The sequence below is a fragment of the Buteo buteo genome, chromosome 22 (assembly GCF_964188355.1).
Source record: "Buteo buteo chromosome 22, bButBut1.hap1.1, whole genome shotgun sequence".
Classification (NCBI taxonomy): Eukaryota; Metazoa; Chordata; class Aves; order Accipitriformes; family Accipitridae; genus Buteo; species Buteo buteo.
In genome coordinates this window covers 1,397,838-1,415,433 of record NC_134192.1, presented here as the reverse complement: position 1 = coordinate 1,415,433, position 17,596 = coordinate 1,397,838, and the positions used below count along the sequence as shown (strand labels likewise).

General features: G+C 46.6%; 3 protein-coding genes across 3 annotated transcripts; 1 reads left to right on the top strand and 2 right to left on the bottom strand.

Moving 5' to 3' along the window:
* The first annotated feature begins 1,619 nt into the window (after positions 1-1,619).
* Positions 1,620-6,416, top strand: LOC142043079 (glutamine amidotransferase-like class 1 domain-containing protein 3, mitochondrial). Its single transcript, XM_075053786.1, has 4 exons — positions 1,620-1,798; positions 3,857-4,028; positions 4,822-5,023; positions 5,667-6,416. The coding sequence occupies exons 1-4, from the start codon at positions 1,691-1,693 to the stop codon at positions 5,857-5,859; spliced, it is 675 nt and encodes a 224-aa protein (XP_074909887.1). The 5' UTR covers positions 1,620-1,690; the 3' UTR covers positions 5,860-6,416.
* Positions 6,417-8,550: 2,134 nt separating this feature from the next.
* On the bottom strand, positions 8,551-12,169 carry LOC142043386 (uncharacterized). Its single transcript, XM_075054545.1, has 5 exons — positions 12,020-12,169; positions 11,659-11,865; positions 10,279-10,407; positions 8,865-9,002; positions 8,551-8,637 (listed from the first exon to the last, which is right to left on the bottom strand). The coding sequence occupies exons 1-5, from the start codon at positions 12,167-12,169 to the stop codon at positions 8,551-8,553; spliced, it is 711 nt and encodes a 236-aa protein (XP_074910646.1).
* Positions 12,170-13,026: 857 nt separating this feature from the next.
* On the bottom strand, positions 13,027-17,504 carry CETN2 (centrin 2). Its single transcript, XM_075054075.1, has 5 exons — positions 17,412-17,504; positions 17,021-17,179; positions 15,433-15,561; positions 14,613-14,750; positions 13,027-13,810 (listed from the first exon to the last, which is right to left on the bottom strand). Exons 1-5 carry the CDS (start codon positions 17,412-17,414, stop codon positions 13,721-13,723), a joined length of 519 nt encoding a protein of 172 aa, XP_074910176.1. The 5' UTR covers positions 17,415-17,504; the 3' UTR covers positions 13,027-13,720.
* Between the last annotated feature and the right edge of the window lie 92 nt (positions 17,505-17,596).

Genomic DNA, 17,596 nt, shown 5'->3' with positions numbered 1-17,596 from the left:
GTCTCTACAGTAATGTGTGCAGACGTTCCCACACAGAATGGAATAACTCAGCTGAAAAGTATTATTTAGCAAGAATATGTCTATTGCAGATAGATCTTTAGGTTCAATATGTCTATTGACATAGGTCTTATTACATGAGGAAGCAAGCATTGGAACAAGCCTGGTTTGTCCAGTTACACCAAAACAATTATATCAGTAAGGGGAACCAGCTCAGTCAGTTTGCAACAGGCAGAGCTAAATGATGCAGCTTGCAGCAAGCAGTAAGTTTGTTTAAATCATCAGCCTCTGGCTATCTTTGTTCCACCATTAACGGGACTGCTCTCTAACCAGTTGAAGGAGGAAGAAATTTTCTGTTCAAGTTGCAGCATGATTCAGCTGTTTTTTCATGCAAGAGGAAATAATATATTTCTAAACCACAGTTAGAATACCTTCGATACCCAAACAAACAACAGTGAAACAGCTTTGGGTCTTTCCCGCACATACCTTACAGCTGAATTCCTGTTCTGGGTAATAAAAAAAGAAAGGAAAAGCCTGTGTTAGGTTAGCTGGACTGCAAGTCCTTTCTCACATGCTTTTTGTTCCTGCGTGTATAGGTAGCAGCTAGGAGTGTATGGTGCCCGATATCACTAGTTTTAAGAGATGCACTCAATAAATGAAGTCACATGCATTAGCCATGAGTAACTTTCTCGTGCCTGCTACGACTAACGAACTTGCCAAAACACTATTTCATTATACACAGGACGTACTGCATGTCTTTTCCAAATATAAGAGACCCAAAGAAAATTTCTTCTAAATAACCCCTGAAATACATTCTTCAGCCATGTTGCATGAAGTGTTTTGTTCTCTGAAGAATGGCAAGACAGCCTCAACAGGCCACAGTTATTTCAACAGTGCAACGCTGAAATAGAGAAGTACATAATCATCTCAGGTGTGAGCATCTCAAGGACAAGGAAGAACAAGTCTCTGCACGAGCAAGGGAGTTGCCCCGTCACACGCTGTGAACCTTGTGGCCATGTGCCCCTACAGAAGTCAGAGCTCTGCCCATTCCTGGTACCACTTTGCTGGCAAATGGAGAGATGGTGTTGTTGATGAAGTATCAAATTATTAATTTATAACCTCAGGACCCAAAGGCCAGGAAACAACTACAACTTGAGGGCAAAGCATCTGCTCTTGAGAGATGGGATACGAGAATAAGAATATTTAAGGTCAGACAAGGAAATCTTGGTGTTAAAAGACTGAGGCTGCATATGCAGTGTAGGGTTTAAAAAACAAAGGGGTACAGAGAGGAATGCCCTGGCTTGGATACTTGCTCTGAGCAGGCTCCCTTTGATACCATCTTATGTGCAAAGACTTTGGTACTTCAGTCTGAAACAGAATGGAAAATGATAGCTGAGAAGTAAAAACACAGCTGCTCTGTTGAACAGGTCACGTCAGCTGGGGATGCTTTGGAGACAACGTGCTGGGAAGAAGATCTGCAAGGGAGCAGTCAGTTGAGGAAACAAATAACATTTACATGCCCTGCCTGTGGCACTGGAAATAAAACCTTCTTGCCAGTAAGAAATTCAGCCCAACCCTCCCGGCCCCACCTGCTCCTGGGGGAGGGATCGTGCTATAAAAGACTCCAGGCAGTGAACAGAGATGCACAGCAATTTGGGGCTCTCCAGGGAATCCTCCTGCTCTGGTTCTGACCATGGGGAAGAGAGTGGCTGTCGTGCTGGCTGGCTGTGGGGTGTACGACGGGAGTGAGATCCATGAGTCTTCTGCTGTGCTGGTGCATCTCAGCAGGGAGGGGGCACAGGTAAGAGGCACCCTGGCAGGCTCCTGCTCCACCTCTGGCTCCTTTTGCCCTGCTCTGCTTTTCAGTCTCTCTCTCTTGCAGAAGGTACCTGTCTCTAAGGAGCTTTGCAGCTTGCCGGACAAAATCACAAGCTCCCCGTTGCTGCTAGGGTAATTGCAAAGCATAAGTGACTGGAGTCGAAGCAAACGGCACAGCTTAGGAGCTGCTACAGCGAGCGTGGAGAACTCCCCGCTCTCTGCTTTGCTCTCTCAGCTTTGCTGTAGGAGACGATTGGCTTGGTGCTCTGTGTCGAGTGTATCCAAACTCTGAAACAAACTTTCCTAAAAGCATTCTCTATTCTTTTTGGCTTGCACCTCCTCTTTTCTGCGTTGTTATTTCTGTTTAAAAGACTACTATTGTTTCTGGCTGTTTGAAATTCATCTTTTTAAAACCCCACAGATTAGAATTGAAAATAGACAAGTTCTTCTGAGTTGAACTTGAATAGGGGTAAAAAAGGTGACCCTCAAGCAGCCGCTTTAATATGCCATTAGTCACAATAGCCACTCTGCGAGACTGGAAGAGGAGGGGGACAAGCCCTATGTAACATTACCCTCAGCTCTGAGCCACCCACAAATCTGGGTCAGAGCCGTTCTCCTGGGAATCGGAATTGCTCCATTAAATACAAAGGCACGGTGGTGATGTACATGTGCTGCGGAGCCAGCCCACCCAATTCCAAAGCCTTCAAAGTGTGCATTCTCTGTTTGGCTTAAAGCTGAGACTTGTCCAAACCTTTTCTGCACTGTGTGTAATTTTGCCGCCTCTTCTCTGCTGGAGCTGCTGCAGTTGCTTCCCTCCTGCCATACCCTGATTTGTCAGGCTTGGAGCACTCATCCCTTGATCGGCAGGGACCTCTCGTGGAGGAAACTCAGGAGTTATTTCCTCCGCCTCCCCTCCCTTGCCTAAGGAAACAAGGAATAGAATAGAATAGAATAGAATAGAATAGAATAGAATAGAATAGAATAGAATAGAATAGAAGGAAGTCTGTTCCAGTGTTTGACCACCCTCTCAGTAAAGAAATGCTTCCTCATGTCCAGTCTAAACCTCCCCTGGCGCAGCTTTGAACCATTCCCACGCGTCCTGTCCCTGGATCCCAGGGAGAAGAGCTCAGCACCTCCCTCTCCCCGTCCCCCCCTCAGGAAACTGCAGAGAGCAATGAGGTCGCCCCTCAACCTCCTTCTCTCCAAACTAGACAAGCCCAAAGTCCTCAGGTGCTCCTCACAGGACATTCCTTCCAGCCCTGTCACCAGCTCGGTTGCCCTCCTCTGGATGCATTCAAAGACCTTCACATCCTTCTGAAATTGCGGTGCCCAGAACTGCAAAGCTTGTGCACTCCCCAAATCTATCGCCCATCTGTTTGCCACCCTCTACTCTTAATTTCTGCATGTGAGCTTGAAACGGTTCTGAAGGAAGTGTAAGGATTTTCCAGAAAAAGAAATATGCTGGCTTTGGGGAAACAGTGGCTGGGGAGAAGAAACTCAAAGTCCTGTCTTTGAGGGGGGCATGTGGTTCGACAGCAGCTTGCTGGGTAGTCAACAGCCATAGGGGATGACCGGCTTTGTGGGGGCAGCTGGGGCAGGGCTGGGGCTGCCCCAGTGAAGGTGATTGATTGGGATGCGGGTAGAAACCTCTAAGAAATGGCTTCACCAATGGCTTTTGGGACACCTCGTTTTCCTAGGAAGGAAAGGAGTCTCTCCTCTCTCTTCAGCACCTCAGGCCCCAAAACAAGAGTGTGGGCTAGCTGCTTTGCTTTCACCTAACACCACCCGCATTCCTTTAAGATCAGGGTAAATGTTCCTGTGCAGAAGCTACAAAAGACTTTTCTTTCTTTCTTTCTCCTCCCTATGACAATAACCTTCCTGATGCCGGTATCAGATACAGGTGAGGCTGAAGGTCACTGCATTCACCAGCAAAGCTCTTTCCTAACAAAGTAACTCAAGCATTTTCATTCACTACCTATGATCTTTAACATGCTTAGGATACATGACTGAAGGATAATAGATCTTTCCCCTCCCTCCCCAGGCAGAGGTTTATGCTCCTGATGTTGACCAGATGCATGTGGTAGACCACGTGAAAGGACAGCCAACTCAGGAGAAGCGCAACGTGCTGGTTGAAAGTGCCAGAATAGCCAGAGGCAACATCAAGGACCTAGCTAAGCTGGATGTCAAGGGGCTGGATGCCCTGATCATACCAGGTAAGACAGCACGCGGGGTCTCCATGCCTAAAGTCCTGGGAACGGCTTAGATATGCCATAAGCCTTGAATGACATGGGAGTCATGGGCTGGAAAAGGAACTGGGCAGAGCCACTGGAGAAGAAGACAGGCTGGAAGCAGGGACTGGAAGGACAGACACCTTCCATCTCTGCTGGCACTGGCATGCTAGCTTGGACTTATATTAAAAGAGGATATGGCAATGCAGCAGCTTAGCCCAAGAGGAGAGGACGGATAACTGCCAACTGAATTATCCTCTGTACCACCTACCGAGCTTTTTTTTTTCTGGATGTAAAACTATCCCCTCCCTCACCAACATGCCTATCTCCTTATCAGGAGAAGAAGAGGCTGGGACAGAGAGGGGGTGGCTCAAAAGCAGAAAGCTTGGTCAGTCTGGCAATTCACCTTTAGTGAAAGTCTGACCATGTGATTTCAGTGGGGGTGGATTAGGCCTGAAGCAAGGATTGAGACAAGTGAAAACTTGTCAGCATGTTCCACCATAATTCAGAAAAGAACTGATGGGTGAAACACAGTACCCACCAGAGCACTGATAGCTCTCCGCTTCAGTTCTGTATAGAAGCAAGAAAGGTGCTTTGATGTCTCATCTCCTGGCATTCAGCTCACAAAGGTTCAGCTTGTCTGTTTTTAATTCTTTTATCAACATTGGACAAATGCTGCCATCCACCAAACCCATTTTAGCATTCTACCAAGTAATACCTGAAAAAAATCCTGCCCTGAGTACAAATCTTCCGGTCTAATCTGTTTCTCTTTTCTCAGGTGGCTTTGGAGTAGCTAAAAACCTGAGTACTTGGGCCACCCAAGGCAAGAACTGCATCATCTCCAAAGAGGTGGAGGATGTCCTGAAGGCATTCCACGCTGCCAAAAAGCCCATTGGCCTGTGCTGCATTTCCCCGGTGCTGGCAGCCAAAATCTTCCCAGGCTGCGAGCTGACTGTGGGTCATGACACGGAGTGTGAGAAGTAAGTAACCTTGGAGTGCTGGTATGAAATCACACCATGACAGCACTGAATCAGCAATGCCTCCCCAATGTACGTAGCACCCTGTCTCATGCACCTCTTGGTCCCAGGGTAGGAAAGACACCAGACCGCCGACTCATAAAGTTAAGCAGATCCTAGGTAGGAACAGGATGGTTGCACAAGACTTGGTAGGGTTAAGAGAGGGAGGGAGTTAAACTGTCCTTACACATACGGGAAAGCTGTGACTAAATTCTCCCAATGGTGGGGAAGGAACTATAATGGCTTTCGCTAGGAAGGGCTAGGAAGTAATGTCACTCATAGAAAGCTGGTGAAAAAAAAACCCAAGCCTAAACACAAAGTCTGGAGCGGGCAGAGGTAAGTAGTGGAACATCTATAGTGGAACATAAAGGTCTTATTTTGGCTTTACTTCAGATTTTTAACTCACTGTAATCTGGAGGTTTTCCTGGTTCTGTAGTCCTGGAGAAACTCTTCTGACTGGAAAAGATTTGGATCCTGGTGAGCAGGCTTTCTGGAGGGACCATCCATCTCTCTCTAATCAACAGACTTTTCACTCTAGGCCTTCGTCAAATCGCTCTGTGTAATGACAGCTTCCCCATACAGGGTTTATTCTCTTTTCTCCTTGTAGATGGCCTTATGCAAAGACTGCTGAGACCATGAAGGAACTTGGTTGCAAGCACGTGAACAAACACGTCACTGAAATTCATGTGGATGTGAAGAACAAGCTGGTGACCACCAGCGCCTTCATGTGCAATGCTCCCATTCACGAGATCTACGACGGCATCGGCAAAATGGTGAAAGAAGTGGTCAGACTTGCCTGAATGCCACAAAGCCACAGAATCCATCTTCTCTGGAGTGCAGGCACTGAGCCTCGGATGATGTTCTTCCCCTTTTACACCCACATGTCAACAGGCAAACCGCTACTCAGACGGAGTTCTCCCCCCCCACCGGACCACTGGTGGCTGCTGGGGAGGGAGAACTCCGGAGCAATGGAAGTGTTGTTGTCGTGTTCTGCCGAGGAGACACCACTTACTGACAGCAAACTGCAGTAATGGGAGCGTGGGCAGGCATCGAGCTGGCATGCAGAATTCAGGTTTCCACGGGGCTCAAATAGAGCCGCTGCCTTTGGTTCTGAGTAGCTGAGGGTCCTGGGGAGCTGACGTGCGCCTGGGTCACGTCAGCCATGACTGGGCTGACCTGACGTGTGCACATCATGGGAATTCCAACAGGAATCGGTCCCTTTCTGGGACTCCTTACACATCCATCTTTGCCAGTACTTCAAAGCTCCCCACATACCTCCACCTCACAGAACAGATGAACTGGTAGCAAAAGGAAGGAACACAGTTCCGCTACTGAATAAAACCTGACACTTTTTACATGGGCTGAATTCTGCTTTCATTTTTTGCTTTTTACTCCGGATTAGGACATGCTTTTAGTGCTACTGGTTGGCCAATGAGTGGGGAAAACGATACAGGAGGAAGTCACCAGCAACAAACCCCACTTGTTTTGCTAGGATTTGTCAGAACTGAGACTTGGGCACAAATATGCCATGGGTAAAAGCAGAATCAAACCAATGTTAGCATCCAGGTCTAATGGCAAGAGGTTAAATTCTTCCCTTGTATTAACAGAAGACCTGCTATGATAGCACAGAGTATTTTGGAAGCAGTCTTCCATACTGGTCCTAGGCAGAAAGAGTCCAGGGTAAGGTCTAGGCATCCCAGAGAAAGCGGGGCAATTTCCAGTCCCTTCCAGTCTCTAGGAAAACTCCTAGAAACAACCTGGAAGCAACAATTCTGCATTGCGACAGGAGCAGAGAAGATACCCATCTAGCTGAAACCTGAATGGCAAGCTGTAAACTGGATGGGCGATAGCAAAGTCTGGCAAGCAGAAGGCGCTAAAAATAACCCAGTATCACGGTTGTTCAGATAACAGCCAGGCACGGGTTTTTAAGAACAGAGGGAACCATTTGTCTGCGTAATCTGAACCACTCTGTAGGAGCTGTAAAGCGCACAGCAGCTCACGTTGGGCTGAAGCAAGCCTGCTGAGAGGATTCAGTCTTGACTGAATAGCTCCTTCTCACAGTTAACCAATGTCACTTAAGATAAGCCATGCTTTATTTCTCTCATATAGTTGAAGAGCTTACTTCCAGGCCCTGGATGCTGACAGGTTTGTCTCCATTAGGATCAAGAGCTTTTTAGATGGTAGCTGGTATGTTCTTATATAGGTTCTTATTATACAGGTAGTATCATATAATCATTACAGACTGAGCTGTTTAATTCTCTCAGTATAAGACACATTTTCTAATCCAGCAACCATTTTCTCAGTGTCGTGGTTTAACCCCAGCCAGCAACTAAGCACCATGCAGCTGCTCACTCACTCACTTAAGACAGTTAACTCTATCCCAGCTGCAACCAGGACACTCAGGCTCTTCTCAGCAAACTCTTCAGGCTTTTTACATCCTTTACAAAACATCGGCATATTTTTGCACTCTCGCCAACACAGTAAGATCCTTCGAGACGACACTGGTGACCAGAGTGGGAAGAAATTTACCCACATGCCACTGTGGTACTGTAAAGAGGGGTTCAACACATCCGGCAGTGAGAGAAGAGCCCAGAGTAGCAGAATACAGCAATTCTACCCAGGTTTCTAAGGAAAATGTATCTTATCCAGACACTCTTTTCTGCATTACTTTTTTCCACTGATTCTGCTACCAATCATTTTCACCCTGTTGGGCACCTTCCATAATCTTTTGCAAAGGTGTGAAAGCCTCCAAAACATAAACGACCAGCCAGTTTTGGGACAGGAGCTGCCAGGAAAAGGAGGGAAGTGTTTGCTAGCACAAAAAGTCCACTGTTCCCTTGGTCCTTTGATAATCCCCTGTAGAGAACAGTGTGCAGTGAGTATCCCAACCACAGAGTAACATTCAGACTGAATTAGCATTTAATTAGGACAGAAGCACAAATTCATGGGAGTCCAGGCCTCAAAGCGGCACAGTATTCTCCCATGCTGTTACTTCTGAAGGTGAATCCACAGCTTAAGCTGTCCATTACCTTATAGGAAGTAATTGTTCCGAAGCCCTTGAACTCTTTTGTCTTTTGCACAGTGCAGGAGCTCAGGAAAGGTACGGAAGTTTCTGCCATAAGCACTAACTTTTGAGAGTTATAAAGGATTTTCTGAGATTAAAAGTGTTTTGACTGACTTATCAGATAGGCTGAAAAGCTACAGTATGTAAATACAATAGGGAGAATTCCAGAGACTGGCTGAAGAATTTGAATTAATCTCTGACTTTAGATCCAACCCACACAGACACAAAGCTAGTAACAACACTGTTTTCTGGGATGCTGGAAACTGCTTCCACTAGTGGAGCAGGAAAATCAACTCCAAAGATGAAACATTAACAATATTTTGGTGTGTTTTGACACCCAACAAACAAGAAATAAGGAAGTTGGAGAAAAGTGACATTGTAACTAGTTGTTTATATGGGAGTGGGAGAAAAAAAGAAAATCCTGTAGTTATGGGTCGGTCAGCGTCAGAATCCGTAGGAACTCCTGTTCGTCCATGTCCCCGTCTCCATCCACATCTGCTTCATCAATCATCTCCTGCAGGATAGCAAAGATTTGCAGAGCAGGTTAGGTGGGATCTGAGAGGGTGGATGCTCACAAAGTGCAAACACCAATGAAGGTGTCAGGCAAGGCCCAAGCGACATAGAGATCGTGTCCATTGCAAAGCAACACAGCACAATTCCCCAACCAGTCTTCCCTGCAATAAGACACTCCCCTCCCTCCCTGAGCAGAGCACAAGAGGAATATGTTTGTACTTCACAAACCTGCAGCTCCTCATCCGTGATGTCTTCCCCAACCTCACTAGCCATCGCCCTGAGATTCTCAAAGGAGATCTTGCCAGTGCCATCACAATCAAACACCTTGAAAGCTTCCGGGATCACCTCTTCCAAACATGGCTCTGCCTGAGCAAGGAAATGAAGAAGTGTTGTTGTGTAAACATGACATCATACCACCCTACAATCCCTAGTCAGGCACTTTAGCCAGCAAACTTTTGCAATCAAATCCAAGGCATCATTTTGGGGAAACCATGGCCATAGAAGAGGGTTACCTACTGCTGCTATTTCACCTTTGCCTTCCTCCCCCCACCCCATATAACTGTGTATTAAAGGAAAAGCCCCAAGAGAAGTTGTCTGAGCAGCATAGAGACCTGGCCTGGAATATCCTGGCCAAGCTTTGTCAGGAAGAGGGGGACTAGCACTACAACTGGAGGAGGAAGGAGCTGCCAAGAATGACCCAATGGCTACAGCTTTATTTTATTTCAAAAGTGAGCCAGGCCAACGCTGGCTCTTACTGCCCTTACTCACCTTGCACACAGGCAATGCATACACAAGCCTGCAGTTAGGTGTGGGCTTTGACTGAGCTGGGGGAAAATGGGGATCTTCACTGCCCTCTTAGCATGGGTCCCATGCACACCCCCCCGGCAACTATGATCGCATTGACACCATGCTGGCTGTGCCCCAGGCACCTCCCAGGCACCCCACAAAGCCTTGCAATGGAATCAGAAGGATGGGAGAGGCAGAACCAGGCAAGCTGGTGCTCTTTGAGAATGGCCTATGCCTGCATGCAGCCAGGCACTAGAGGATACAGAGGTTTTTGAGCCACAGGAATCTCAAGACAGGCAATAAGGACTAGGGAATGTGAAGCAAAAGAGCTGGTGTCGAACAGCAGCTCTTCGGACACTGCATGAGCTTGAGCGGCTGTTGCCTGCAGGAGGTGCTGACAGTGTCAGTGGGTATTGAGGAATGATTTCATTACAGATGGTGAATTGTTCATCTGATGTAAGACATTTGCTCACCGCTGTCTTGAATTGAAGATAAATAGCCCTGTGACTATAAAGACAGAACTGACATGTCATGTGGAAAGGTTTAAGGAAGGGAACTGGGGACTCCTAGGTGCTGTGTGTGCTCAGGGCACTCTGGGATGGGAAGGAGATTGCTGCTGAGATGCAGCTGTCTCTGAACTAGCCATCCTGCTCCCTCTGTAGTTCACGGAAAGAGGCAAGACGAGTAAGGACAATTCACGTGAAGGTAGATAACTAAAATACCTCAGACGAAACTCCTGAAATGCTCCTGTTGGTCCCCTGCAGGGAACCAGAGTGACCCAATCTACTGCGGCTACCTGCATCATAAAGTTAGGCAAGAGGAATTTCCTTCCTTGAGACCAGCTGGGCTCACATACCATTTTCTGAGTCATCACCTGCAGAAACAACTTAAAGGTTAGCTTCCCTGACCCTTCTTCACTGCATTCAGAAATGATTCTCTCCACCTCCTCTTCCCTCAATTCCCAGCCCAGAGCCCTTACGGTTATCTGCCAAAAGAGAAAACAGCACAATGTCTTGGTGTACAAATCAAACAGAAACAAAGAGGGAAAGATGTTTGAAATAAGCAGGTACATGAAAATGGTGAAAAACCCCCAACTTTTCATCAACAGCTATTCATCCACCATTTTGTCTCTAGAGAACAAGGTTCTGTAGCTGTCTAACATCAGTAGTACAAGGCCATGAAAAATTAGCAGCAAGAGTTGTCAGCAAGGGCCAAGAAGGGAGGCTTTGGTCCCTCCTAAGGATACCTGGCTAGTAAGTTGGCATAAACCTTGCACCACTGATGGCTGCATAATGAGTCGGAGTTCAGGCAGCAAGGTCTGTTAGCACAGCAAGCAGTCCAAAAGCAATAGGTGGCAAACGCCAATCGCTCTGTCACTGCTGTGCAGCAGCGTTTATCAGGTGCTTGTAAATGATTAGCCCCATTTCCAACATTTATGTTTACTGCCAGTCACTTCTGTTTGGCTACAGTAACTCAAGTTCCAAATGCAACTGTGGTCACAAAGCAACTGCGTCATTTCTACCAGCCTGAGGGGATCTAGGCTTCTGATCTGTGTTACTCAGACTGTGCAAACACATCCTGAAGAGCAGCAGACTGAACACCGTTCAGCTATGGAAATTTGCTCTGTGTTTGTAAAGACTGTTAGAGGACAGGGGTTGTTACGAGAATTTTGCTTGCAAAATATCATTCCTCCTCAACTTCTTGAGGATGGGGGTCACGGTGAAGAAAGACAGGGTAGGAGACTCCTGAGCTTTATTCCACAGCACCACAGAAAAAGGACCTAAACCCCCTGGTGATCTGGGCTGAGTTCAATCAGCAGCAGGGATGGCAAGCTCTACACGCTGTTACAAACTCCCACTGCAGGCACGGCAGTACAACAGCAGTACTGCAGTAATACGATTTTCCACATGTGAAATGGGTTATGAAGGGTATGCTGCACAACCGTGCCTTCTTTCAGGCCTGCCTAAACAAAGTCCCTAGCAGTACAGGTTAATGTTATCCTGCTGCACTGATGAAAACCTGACAGAAGAGATTGGCAACGAGGGTAGGAAAGTAGTAGGCCTCTAGATGAGTGGTGGAACTTCTTTCCACCTCCTACAAGCTCACTGTGACCAGAGGTCCTCATTCCTGACCAGGTTTTCTTCTCCATAGCCCAGAAGGATGTGAAAGAAGCAATGCAGCTGTGTGGGACTTCATGGGGGGAAACGAGGACGAGCGAGGCATCACTAAACCTCACCCCCTTCGTTTTCACCCATCGACACGCTGCATTTTTACAGCTTCTTGCCTTCAAGTCACTGACATCGATCAGGCCCGAGCCATCAGGATAGAACCACTCAAAGACCTCTCGCAGCTCTCCCCTCTCCTCTTGGCTGACAGGGAAGGCGGGGGCTGGTTCCTCCGTCGGGGAGCCCCCCTCGGCGGTGCCTCCCTCCCTGCTGGAAGCCTGCGGGAGAGAGGTCCGGGGGGGACGGTGACCGGCGCCGGCCGCAGTCACCCCTCACTCCCGGCGCCCACGGACCCACCGCCCGCCATTTCCCTCAGCGACGCCCCGGCCCGCCTGAGGCGTTTCTGAGGGAGGTGTCCCAGGCGGTCAAGACTCGGGTTAAGGCCAGCACCCGCTCCCCGCCGCTCCGTAGGGCAGCCCCCGGGGCCGTGGCCAGGCCCGGGACCGTCTGCAGGCCGCCCTGAGGAGCCCCGGGGTAGCAGGGAGGGAGAAGCCGGCCCGACCCCGCCGCCCCGCTCACCATCCCACGTTCCTCATTGGCTAGCGCTCCTGCTCCTCAGGGAAAGCGCGGGGGGTGATTGGCCGAGACGCAGCGCGGGGGCGGGACAAGGCCCTCCTCAGGGGCGAGGCCCGCGACGCTATCCCGCCCCGTACCTGCGGTCTCGTGCCGGGCGGACGTTATTTCCGAGAGCGAGCGATCGCACGTCCTGCGTTTATTAATTGACCTGGGCTGATAAATTAAACAATCAAGAGGTTTTGGTGTACCCCTTGTCACTTACGTACCCCTCTAGGTGCGCCTCGTGTTAAAATGAGGCAATGCCACTTGTACAGTTTTCTGTAACGGGGGTGTTTTACCCCACGGGGGCACGAGAGACCGGAGGGATGGCAAAGGAATAAATCAGATTTTTGAGTCAGGAAGAGGTTCGGATTTCTGGAAGGGAGGAATCTGTCCTGGTGGCAAGCAGGGAGGGAGGGTACCAGGGGGGTCAGTGGAAGAGAGGGGAGCCGCAGAAGGGCACGGGAGCTGGTTTCTTTCCAACACACGGCAAAAGCCGTCCCTCGGCTCGCTCTTACCCCAAAAGCCGCCCCTCGGCTCGCTCTTACCCCAAAAGCCGTCCCTCGGCTCGCTCTTACCCCAAAAGCCGTCCCTCAGCTCGCTCTTACCTCGGACAGATGCCACTTCACAGACAGACCCTGCAGCAGCCGCTGCCTCTACAGTGAAGCGTTTAATAACTAGGGGTCTGTGGGAGATGGAACAGTTAAAACCCAAAATCCTTCCAGTACCTGGAAGAATTGTTTTATTGTTTGTCAGAAGATCAGAGGGCATGCTGTACCAGCGGAGTTGTTTGTGGTTTTGCATACTTCTTTGCACAACTCCGATGGCTTAAAATAAGACACTTTATTATAAATACAATCTTGTATTTGCAGCCACTGAACATTCCTGCAAACATACAGAGCTTTCAGCAGCAGCACTGGTAACTTTCCTCTTCTTTCGCAAAGAGATTTCTTTAAACATGTGAACTGAACAGCAGTAAGTTAAGTTGCAGCAGTCCATTTACTTACTTTTTTTTTTTTCAGTTTACAGAACATACTAAAAAAGGGTGAGGGAATAATCACCATAAGACAGAGTATAAAAAGCTGATCCCTGCAAATACATCATATAAAGTGTTCACTATAGCTGGGCCCAAACAAAGACATTAAACCAAAAATTTCAACTGCTGGGAAATAAGACATTTACACTGTCTGGTTTTGAGTCCTCTCTTTACCAAACCATAATCATTTGCCACATGTTTTTTAGTCAGAGAAGGACCTGAACACTGTCACTGAAAGATGTGATTTGTGTATTGAAAACAAAGAGTATAAACATCTTATGAGCACAAACAAGCACCCACGTTACTACACATAAACAGGTTAGCACTTGGTAACTGTTCACAAACATGGGTTTAAGATCATCCACTTAAAAAAAAATATTGACCTACATTTTCTGCCATCTCAAAAGAAATAAAAGACTGTAAAAAAGTGAGGCACTGACCAAACATATATACATATGTGCAAAAATAAATAAAATTCTCTTTCAGTAAAGGCTGGTCTTCTTCATGATCCGCAAGAATTCTTGCTCGTTCACTTCCCCATCCCCGTCTCTATCTGCTTCATCGATCATTTCCTGAAAGATATTTGTATTCAGAAATTAGATACAGATTAGACTAGGATTAGAATTATTAGATTAATTCAGAATTAGAACCACTTTTTAGTAAATTGTATTGAAGGGGACAGCATTAGCTTAATGTCAGACCTACTATGCTACACAATATTTACTAAACTAGACAATAATGTGTTTTTCGTTATCTATTTACACAAAAATCTGTATAGAGAACATTGTATTATAGGAACTGTCCTGGAAGAAACAAAGTGCTTGGAGCAGAGTTGTTCCTTTTACATCATTGTAACTCCATAAAACTGCAATTCTACTGATGCAATTTCGACAGCCATGTATGCCTGACCCATCTTTGACCTCAGAGTCCATTTCACAATCACAAATTGACAGAAGCTCTTCCATCTCTGCCAGGAGACATTTTCCTAACAGTTCAAGTGTAAAGATCCCGCAGGACACTAGAGGACAGCACCTAAAACTGAGATTGCTGCCTTTACCTAAAACCTGACCCTGAGAGGGCTTCCTTCCCCTGCCGAGACAGAGATTCCCATTCCTTATTCTTGCTGCTAGCTCTAGTGCTTAGCAGATCAGTCAGAGATGGCTCAGCTCTTCAGACAGAAGGAGAATTAGACTGTGACTATTTACATAGGTTTTAAACAAATGTAAATATGAAACCAAGAAATACATGGAACATTCTGTGACTGCCTTCCTATTCAACAAGGACAGCGTAATCTGGACCTTTCTATGTTCACTATACACAAAGGCAGACAGTGAGTGTTTGTGTACGATATGGTTTCATATATCAGGTACAAACCTGCAGCTCTTCATCTGTGAGATTTTCCCCCAGTTCTTTGGCAACACGTTTGAGATTTTTGAAAGAGATTTTGCCAGTTTCATCGTCATCAAAGAGTTTGAAAGCTTTGAGAATCTCCTCTTTGGAATCTTTTTCGGCCTTAAAGAAGTGAGCATAAGTTTAAGGAAAAAAAGTAGTGGTTATGTTGTAGGTAACACTCAAAGTTATAAAAGACAAGCATTGGATAGACTGAGAAACTCTCTTAAGAGCAAATTTAAGGAAGCCCAGCCAGCAGGAAGTATACGTACAAAGGCTGAAGGTAGACAACCATGCCTCCTGAACTTCAGGGCTACAGGGAATTTTCTTTCTTTCATAGCTAGTGAGATGTCTTTGGGATTTCACTATCAGGATCTTCCACTGTTAAATATCTGGTTTTACTCAACATGTTTTAAGATTTTTAAAACCAGCAATTTCATCTGTAAATATCTTAAAACTCAAGAAAATACAATGCATTGCTACAGAGTCATCCGTGTCACGTGTCAATAATCCCGACAGCTTTCTGCAGGCCAGAGCTGGTTTTAATCTGTGATAAAAATCTTGATTTCAGTTTTTCCCTTTTCTCACACACACACAAAACTGACTGCCAAAGAAACTTGTTAATGACATAATTATTTCAACCTTACCTTGAAAATGAGATAGATTGTCTTGCAATTCTAACTTTTATATATTTTGTTGTTAAGATTAAAATAGTGCTTTCATCTTCCACTAAAACCAAAAGGAGATGAAAGGTACTCAGCCATTTTCAAAATTGCTTTCACTTTGAGTTTTAAAATTTACACACCATTTTCTGTGTCATCACTATCAAGAAGTCATTGAAGCTGATTTTTCCTGTTCCTTCCTTATCGATATCTGATATCATTTTCTTGATCTCTTCTTTTTTAGGTTCAAAACCTAGTGCTCTCATGGCCACCTGTAAGGACAAATATAAATCATACAAAACTATAAAAAAACCATGGAGGGTAAAAAAATTTGAACTTTGTGCCACACCATGTTAAAACACGCATTCTGTGCCTCAAGGAAAACAGCAAGGTAGGAGGTAGACTTAGAGCAATGCTTCTCTACACACAGGGGCATATCAAGATGCAGAAAATGGGAATACAACTATTCATATTCTGGACTTGTCCTTCAGTTAATTCAGAAATTTCCTTAGCACATTCTTACCACTGCGTCCACCAGTCCCAGCTCAGAACTGTCAAGAATTTGGAGGGTAAGGGTATATAACAGAGTCTTGGGAGAAATATTTTCTCTGAGAAAATTTGGATTTTTTTTTTATAAGGTCTTAGCATACCTATTTTGGTATATACTTTTTAAAATTCTTGTGATGGGCACTCAGAGCATAAAAGAATCCCACTTTGATTCATATTTTGAAGGAAAAATCCCAAACTGTCACACAGTGCTGTGGATAGCAATCCAAGGCTACTGGAAAATTCAATGTTACTCTATTCTTGTCAAGGCAATTGCTACTAGTATTCCCTTTGCACTGAGAAATAAGGCACTGAATAATTAAAAAAAAAAAAAAAAAAAAAAAAGGCAGCTTATTTCAGGCCCTGTTGGAAGCAAGATGGCTAAATGGAAGACCCAGAAATGTCTCAACAAAGTGACTTCAAGACAAGCGACTCATGAAAGAAGTTTCCATCATACCTGCAAATCTACCAAACTCTAACAACCTGATCTGATGGCACAAACATGGAAGGTCTTAAAGCTGGTAGACCGCAATTTTTTATTCTAGTAACAAAAAACTTTTTCAATGAATGTTGGGAAAACACAACTCAAAGACTTTGTGTGCCTTTCTGATAACACTCCTACAAGCAGCATATCCAAGGATGCCTTCATTGGCAGACACATGCATGCACACCTACACACTTTACTTTTTCCTCCTTTGATAAAGGGATGAGTGCCAAGTTTGAAATCAGCTCTCCTCCCTATAGTCTTAAGTAATATGGACATCCAGCTAGCACATAGGAAGGGCAAATTCTGAAAGCATAAGTCCTAATTTATTGATTACTGTTCTTCCCAAAGGACAGGGGTGGGGAGGGACCGAAAATGTTTTGCAAGAAATAAAAGCCTGAAAATGAGTAACATTGGTGTATTCCATAGCTTGGGTAAGCTAATTTTCTAAGCATGCAATCCTCAACAACACATAAGAGGGGGGGAAAACTCCCACTTTTTGCCTGGCCCTAAAGACACCTGATAACAGCAGTAAAGAGCCATTAAAGAGAAAAAAGTACCTGTTGACAACAAGGTTTTATGCTGGGGGCGGGGGGGGGGGGGAATCTCTCCTTTCCTGTGTAAAGTCATTTAGGCGTTTATGCCCCTGTTATTTTATAACCTCAGTAGAACTGTGCTTTTAGCACCAGGAAAATTCTGACCTTTAGCTCCTTAACATCTATGTTCCCGGTGCCGTCTGTGTCAAACAGGTCGAAAGCCTCCCGGATCTCCTGCTTCTGCTCCTCAGTGAGCTCCAGCTTGGGACTCCCCTTCTTCCTCTGGGACGCGGCTCCTAGCGAAGGCTTCTTAAAGCTGGAGGCCTTGGCACAGCAACACAAAGGCAAAGGAGGATCAGGCCGCCGTCGCCACCGCAGCGACGCACCGCTCCGGGAAGGGCCGGTGGGAGAGCGGCCGCCTCAGCCCTCAGCCCCCAGCCCCCACCGCGGCCCCGGGGCCGCTCCGGGCTGACAGGGGCCTCCCCCGCAGCCCCGCCGACCGTAGCGCCGGGAAACCGGAGCGGAGCAGGGCCGGGCCGGGCCGGGCCGCACTCACCATCCCGGCGGCCGGTGCCTGGGGACGGCTCCAGTCCTGGCAGGCCGAGACTCAATGCCGCCCTTTCCCATTGGCTGATACCCCTACGCCGCTGCTATGGCAACCCTCACTCCTATTTGGTGGAGAGTCAGGGCGGGAGGCGCTTAGGCGATAGCTATTGGTCAATACGTGGCTGGGGCGGATCC

What these genes read in the sequence shown, in the direction of transcription:
- LOC142043079 (XM_075053786.1), top strand. Translation starts at nt 1,691, where the DNA reads ATGGGGAAGAGAGTGGCTGTCGTGCTGGCTGGCTGTGGGGTGTACGAC. An exon ending in GGATGCCCTGATCATACCAG is followed by an intron (nt 4,029 to 4,821) that starts GTAAGACAGCAC and finishes CTCTTTTCTCAG; the next exon opens with GTGGCTTTGGAGTAGCTAAA. An exon ending in CATGACACGGAGTGTGAGAA is followed by an intron (nt 5,024 to 5,666) that starts GTAAGTAACCTT and finishes TTCTCCTTGTAG; the next exon opens with ATGGCCTTATGCAAAGACTG.
- LOC142043386 (XM_075054545.1), bottom strand. Translation starts at nt 12,169, where the DNA reads ATGGTGAGCGGGGCGGCGGGGTCGGGCCGGCTTCTCCCTCCCTGCTAC. An exon ending in GGGTGCTGGCCTTAACCCGA is followed by an intron (nt 11,866 to 12,019) that starts GTCTTGACCGCC and finishes TCTCTCCCGCAG; the next exon opens with GCTTCCAGCAGGGAGGGAGG. An exon ending in GATGGGTGAAAACGAAGGGG is followed by an intron (nt 10,408 to 11,658) that starts GTGAGGTTTAGT and finishes CTCTTTTGGCAG; the next exon opens with ATAACCGTAAGGGCTCTGGG.
- CETN2 (XM_075054075.1), bottom strand. An exon ending in TAGATGTTAAGGAGCTAAAG is followed by an intron (nt 15,562 to 17,020) that starts GTCAGAATTTTC and finishes TTGTCCTTACAG; the next exon opens with GTGGCCATGAGAGCACTAGG. An exon ending in TCACAGATGAAGAGCTGCAG is followed by an intron (nt 13,811 to 14,612) that starts GTTTGTACCTGA and finishes AATATCTTTCAG; the next exon opens with GAAATGATCGATGAAGCAGA.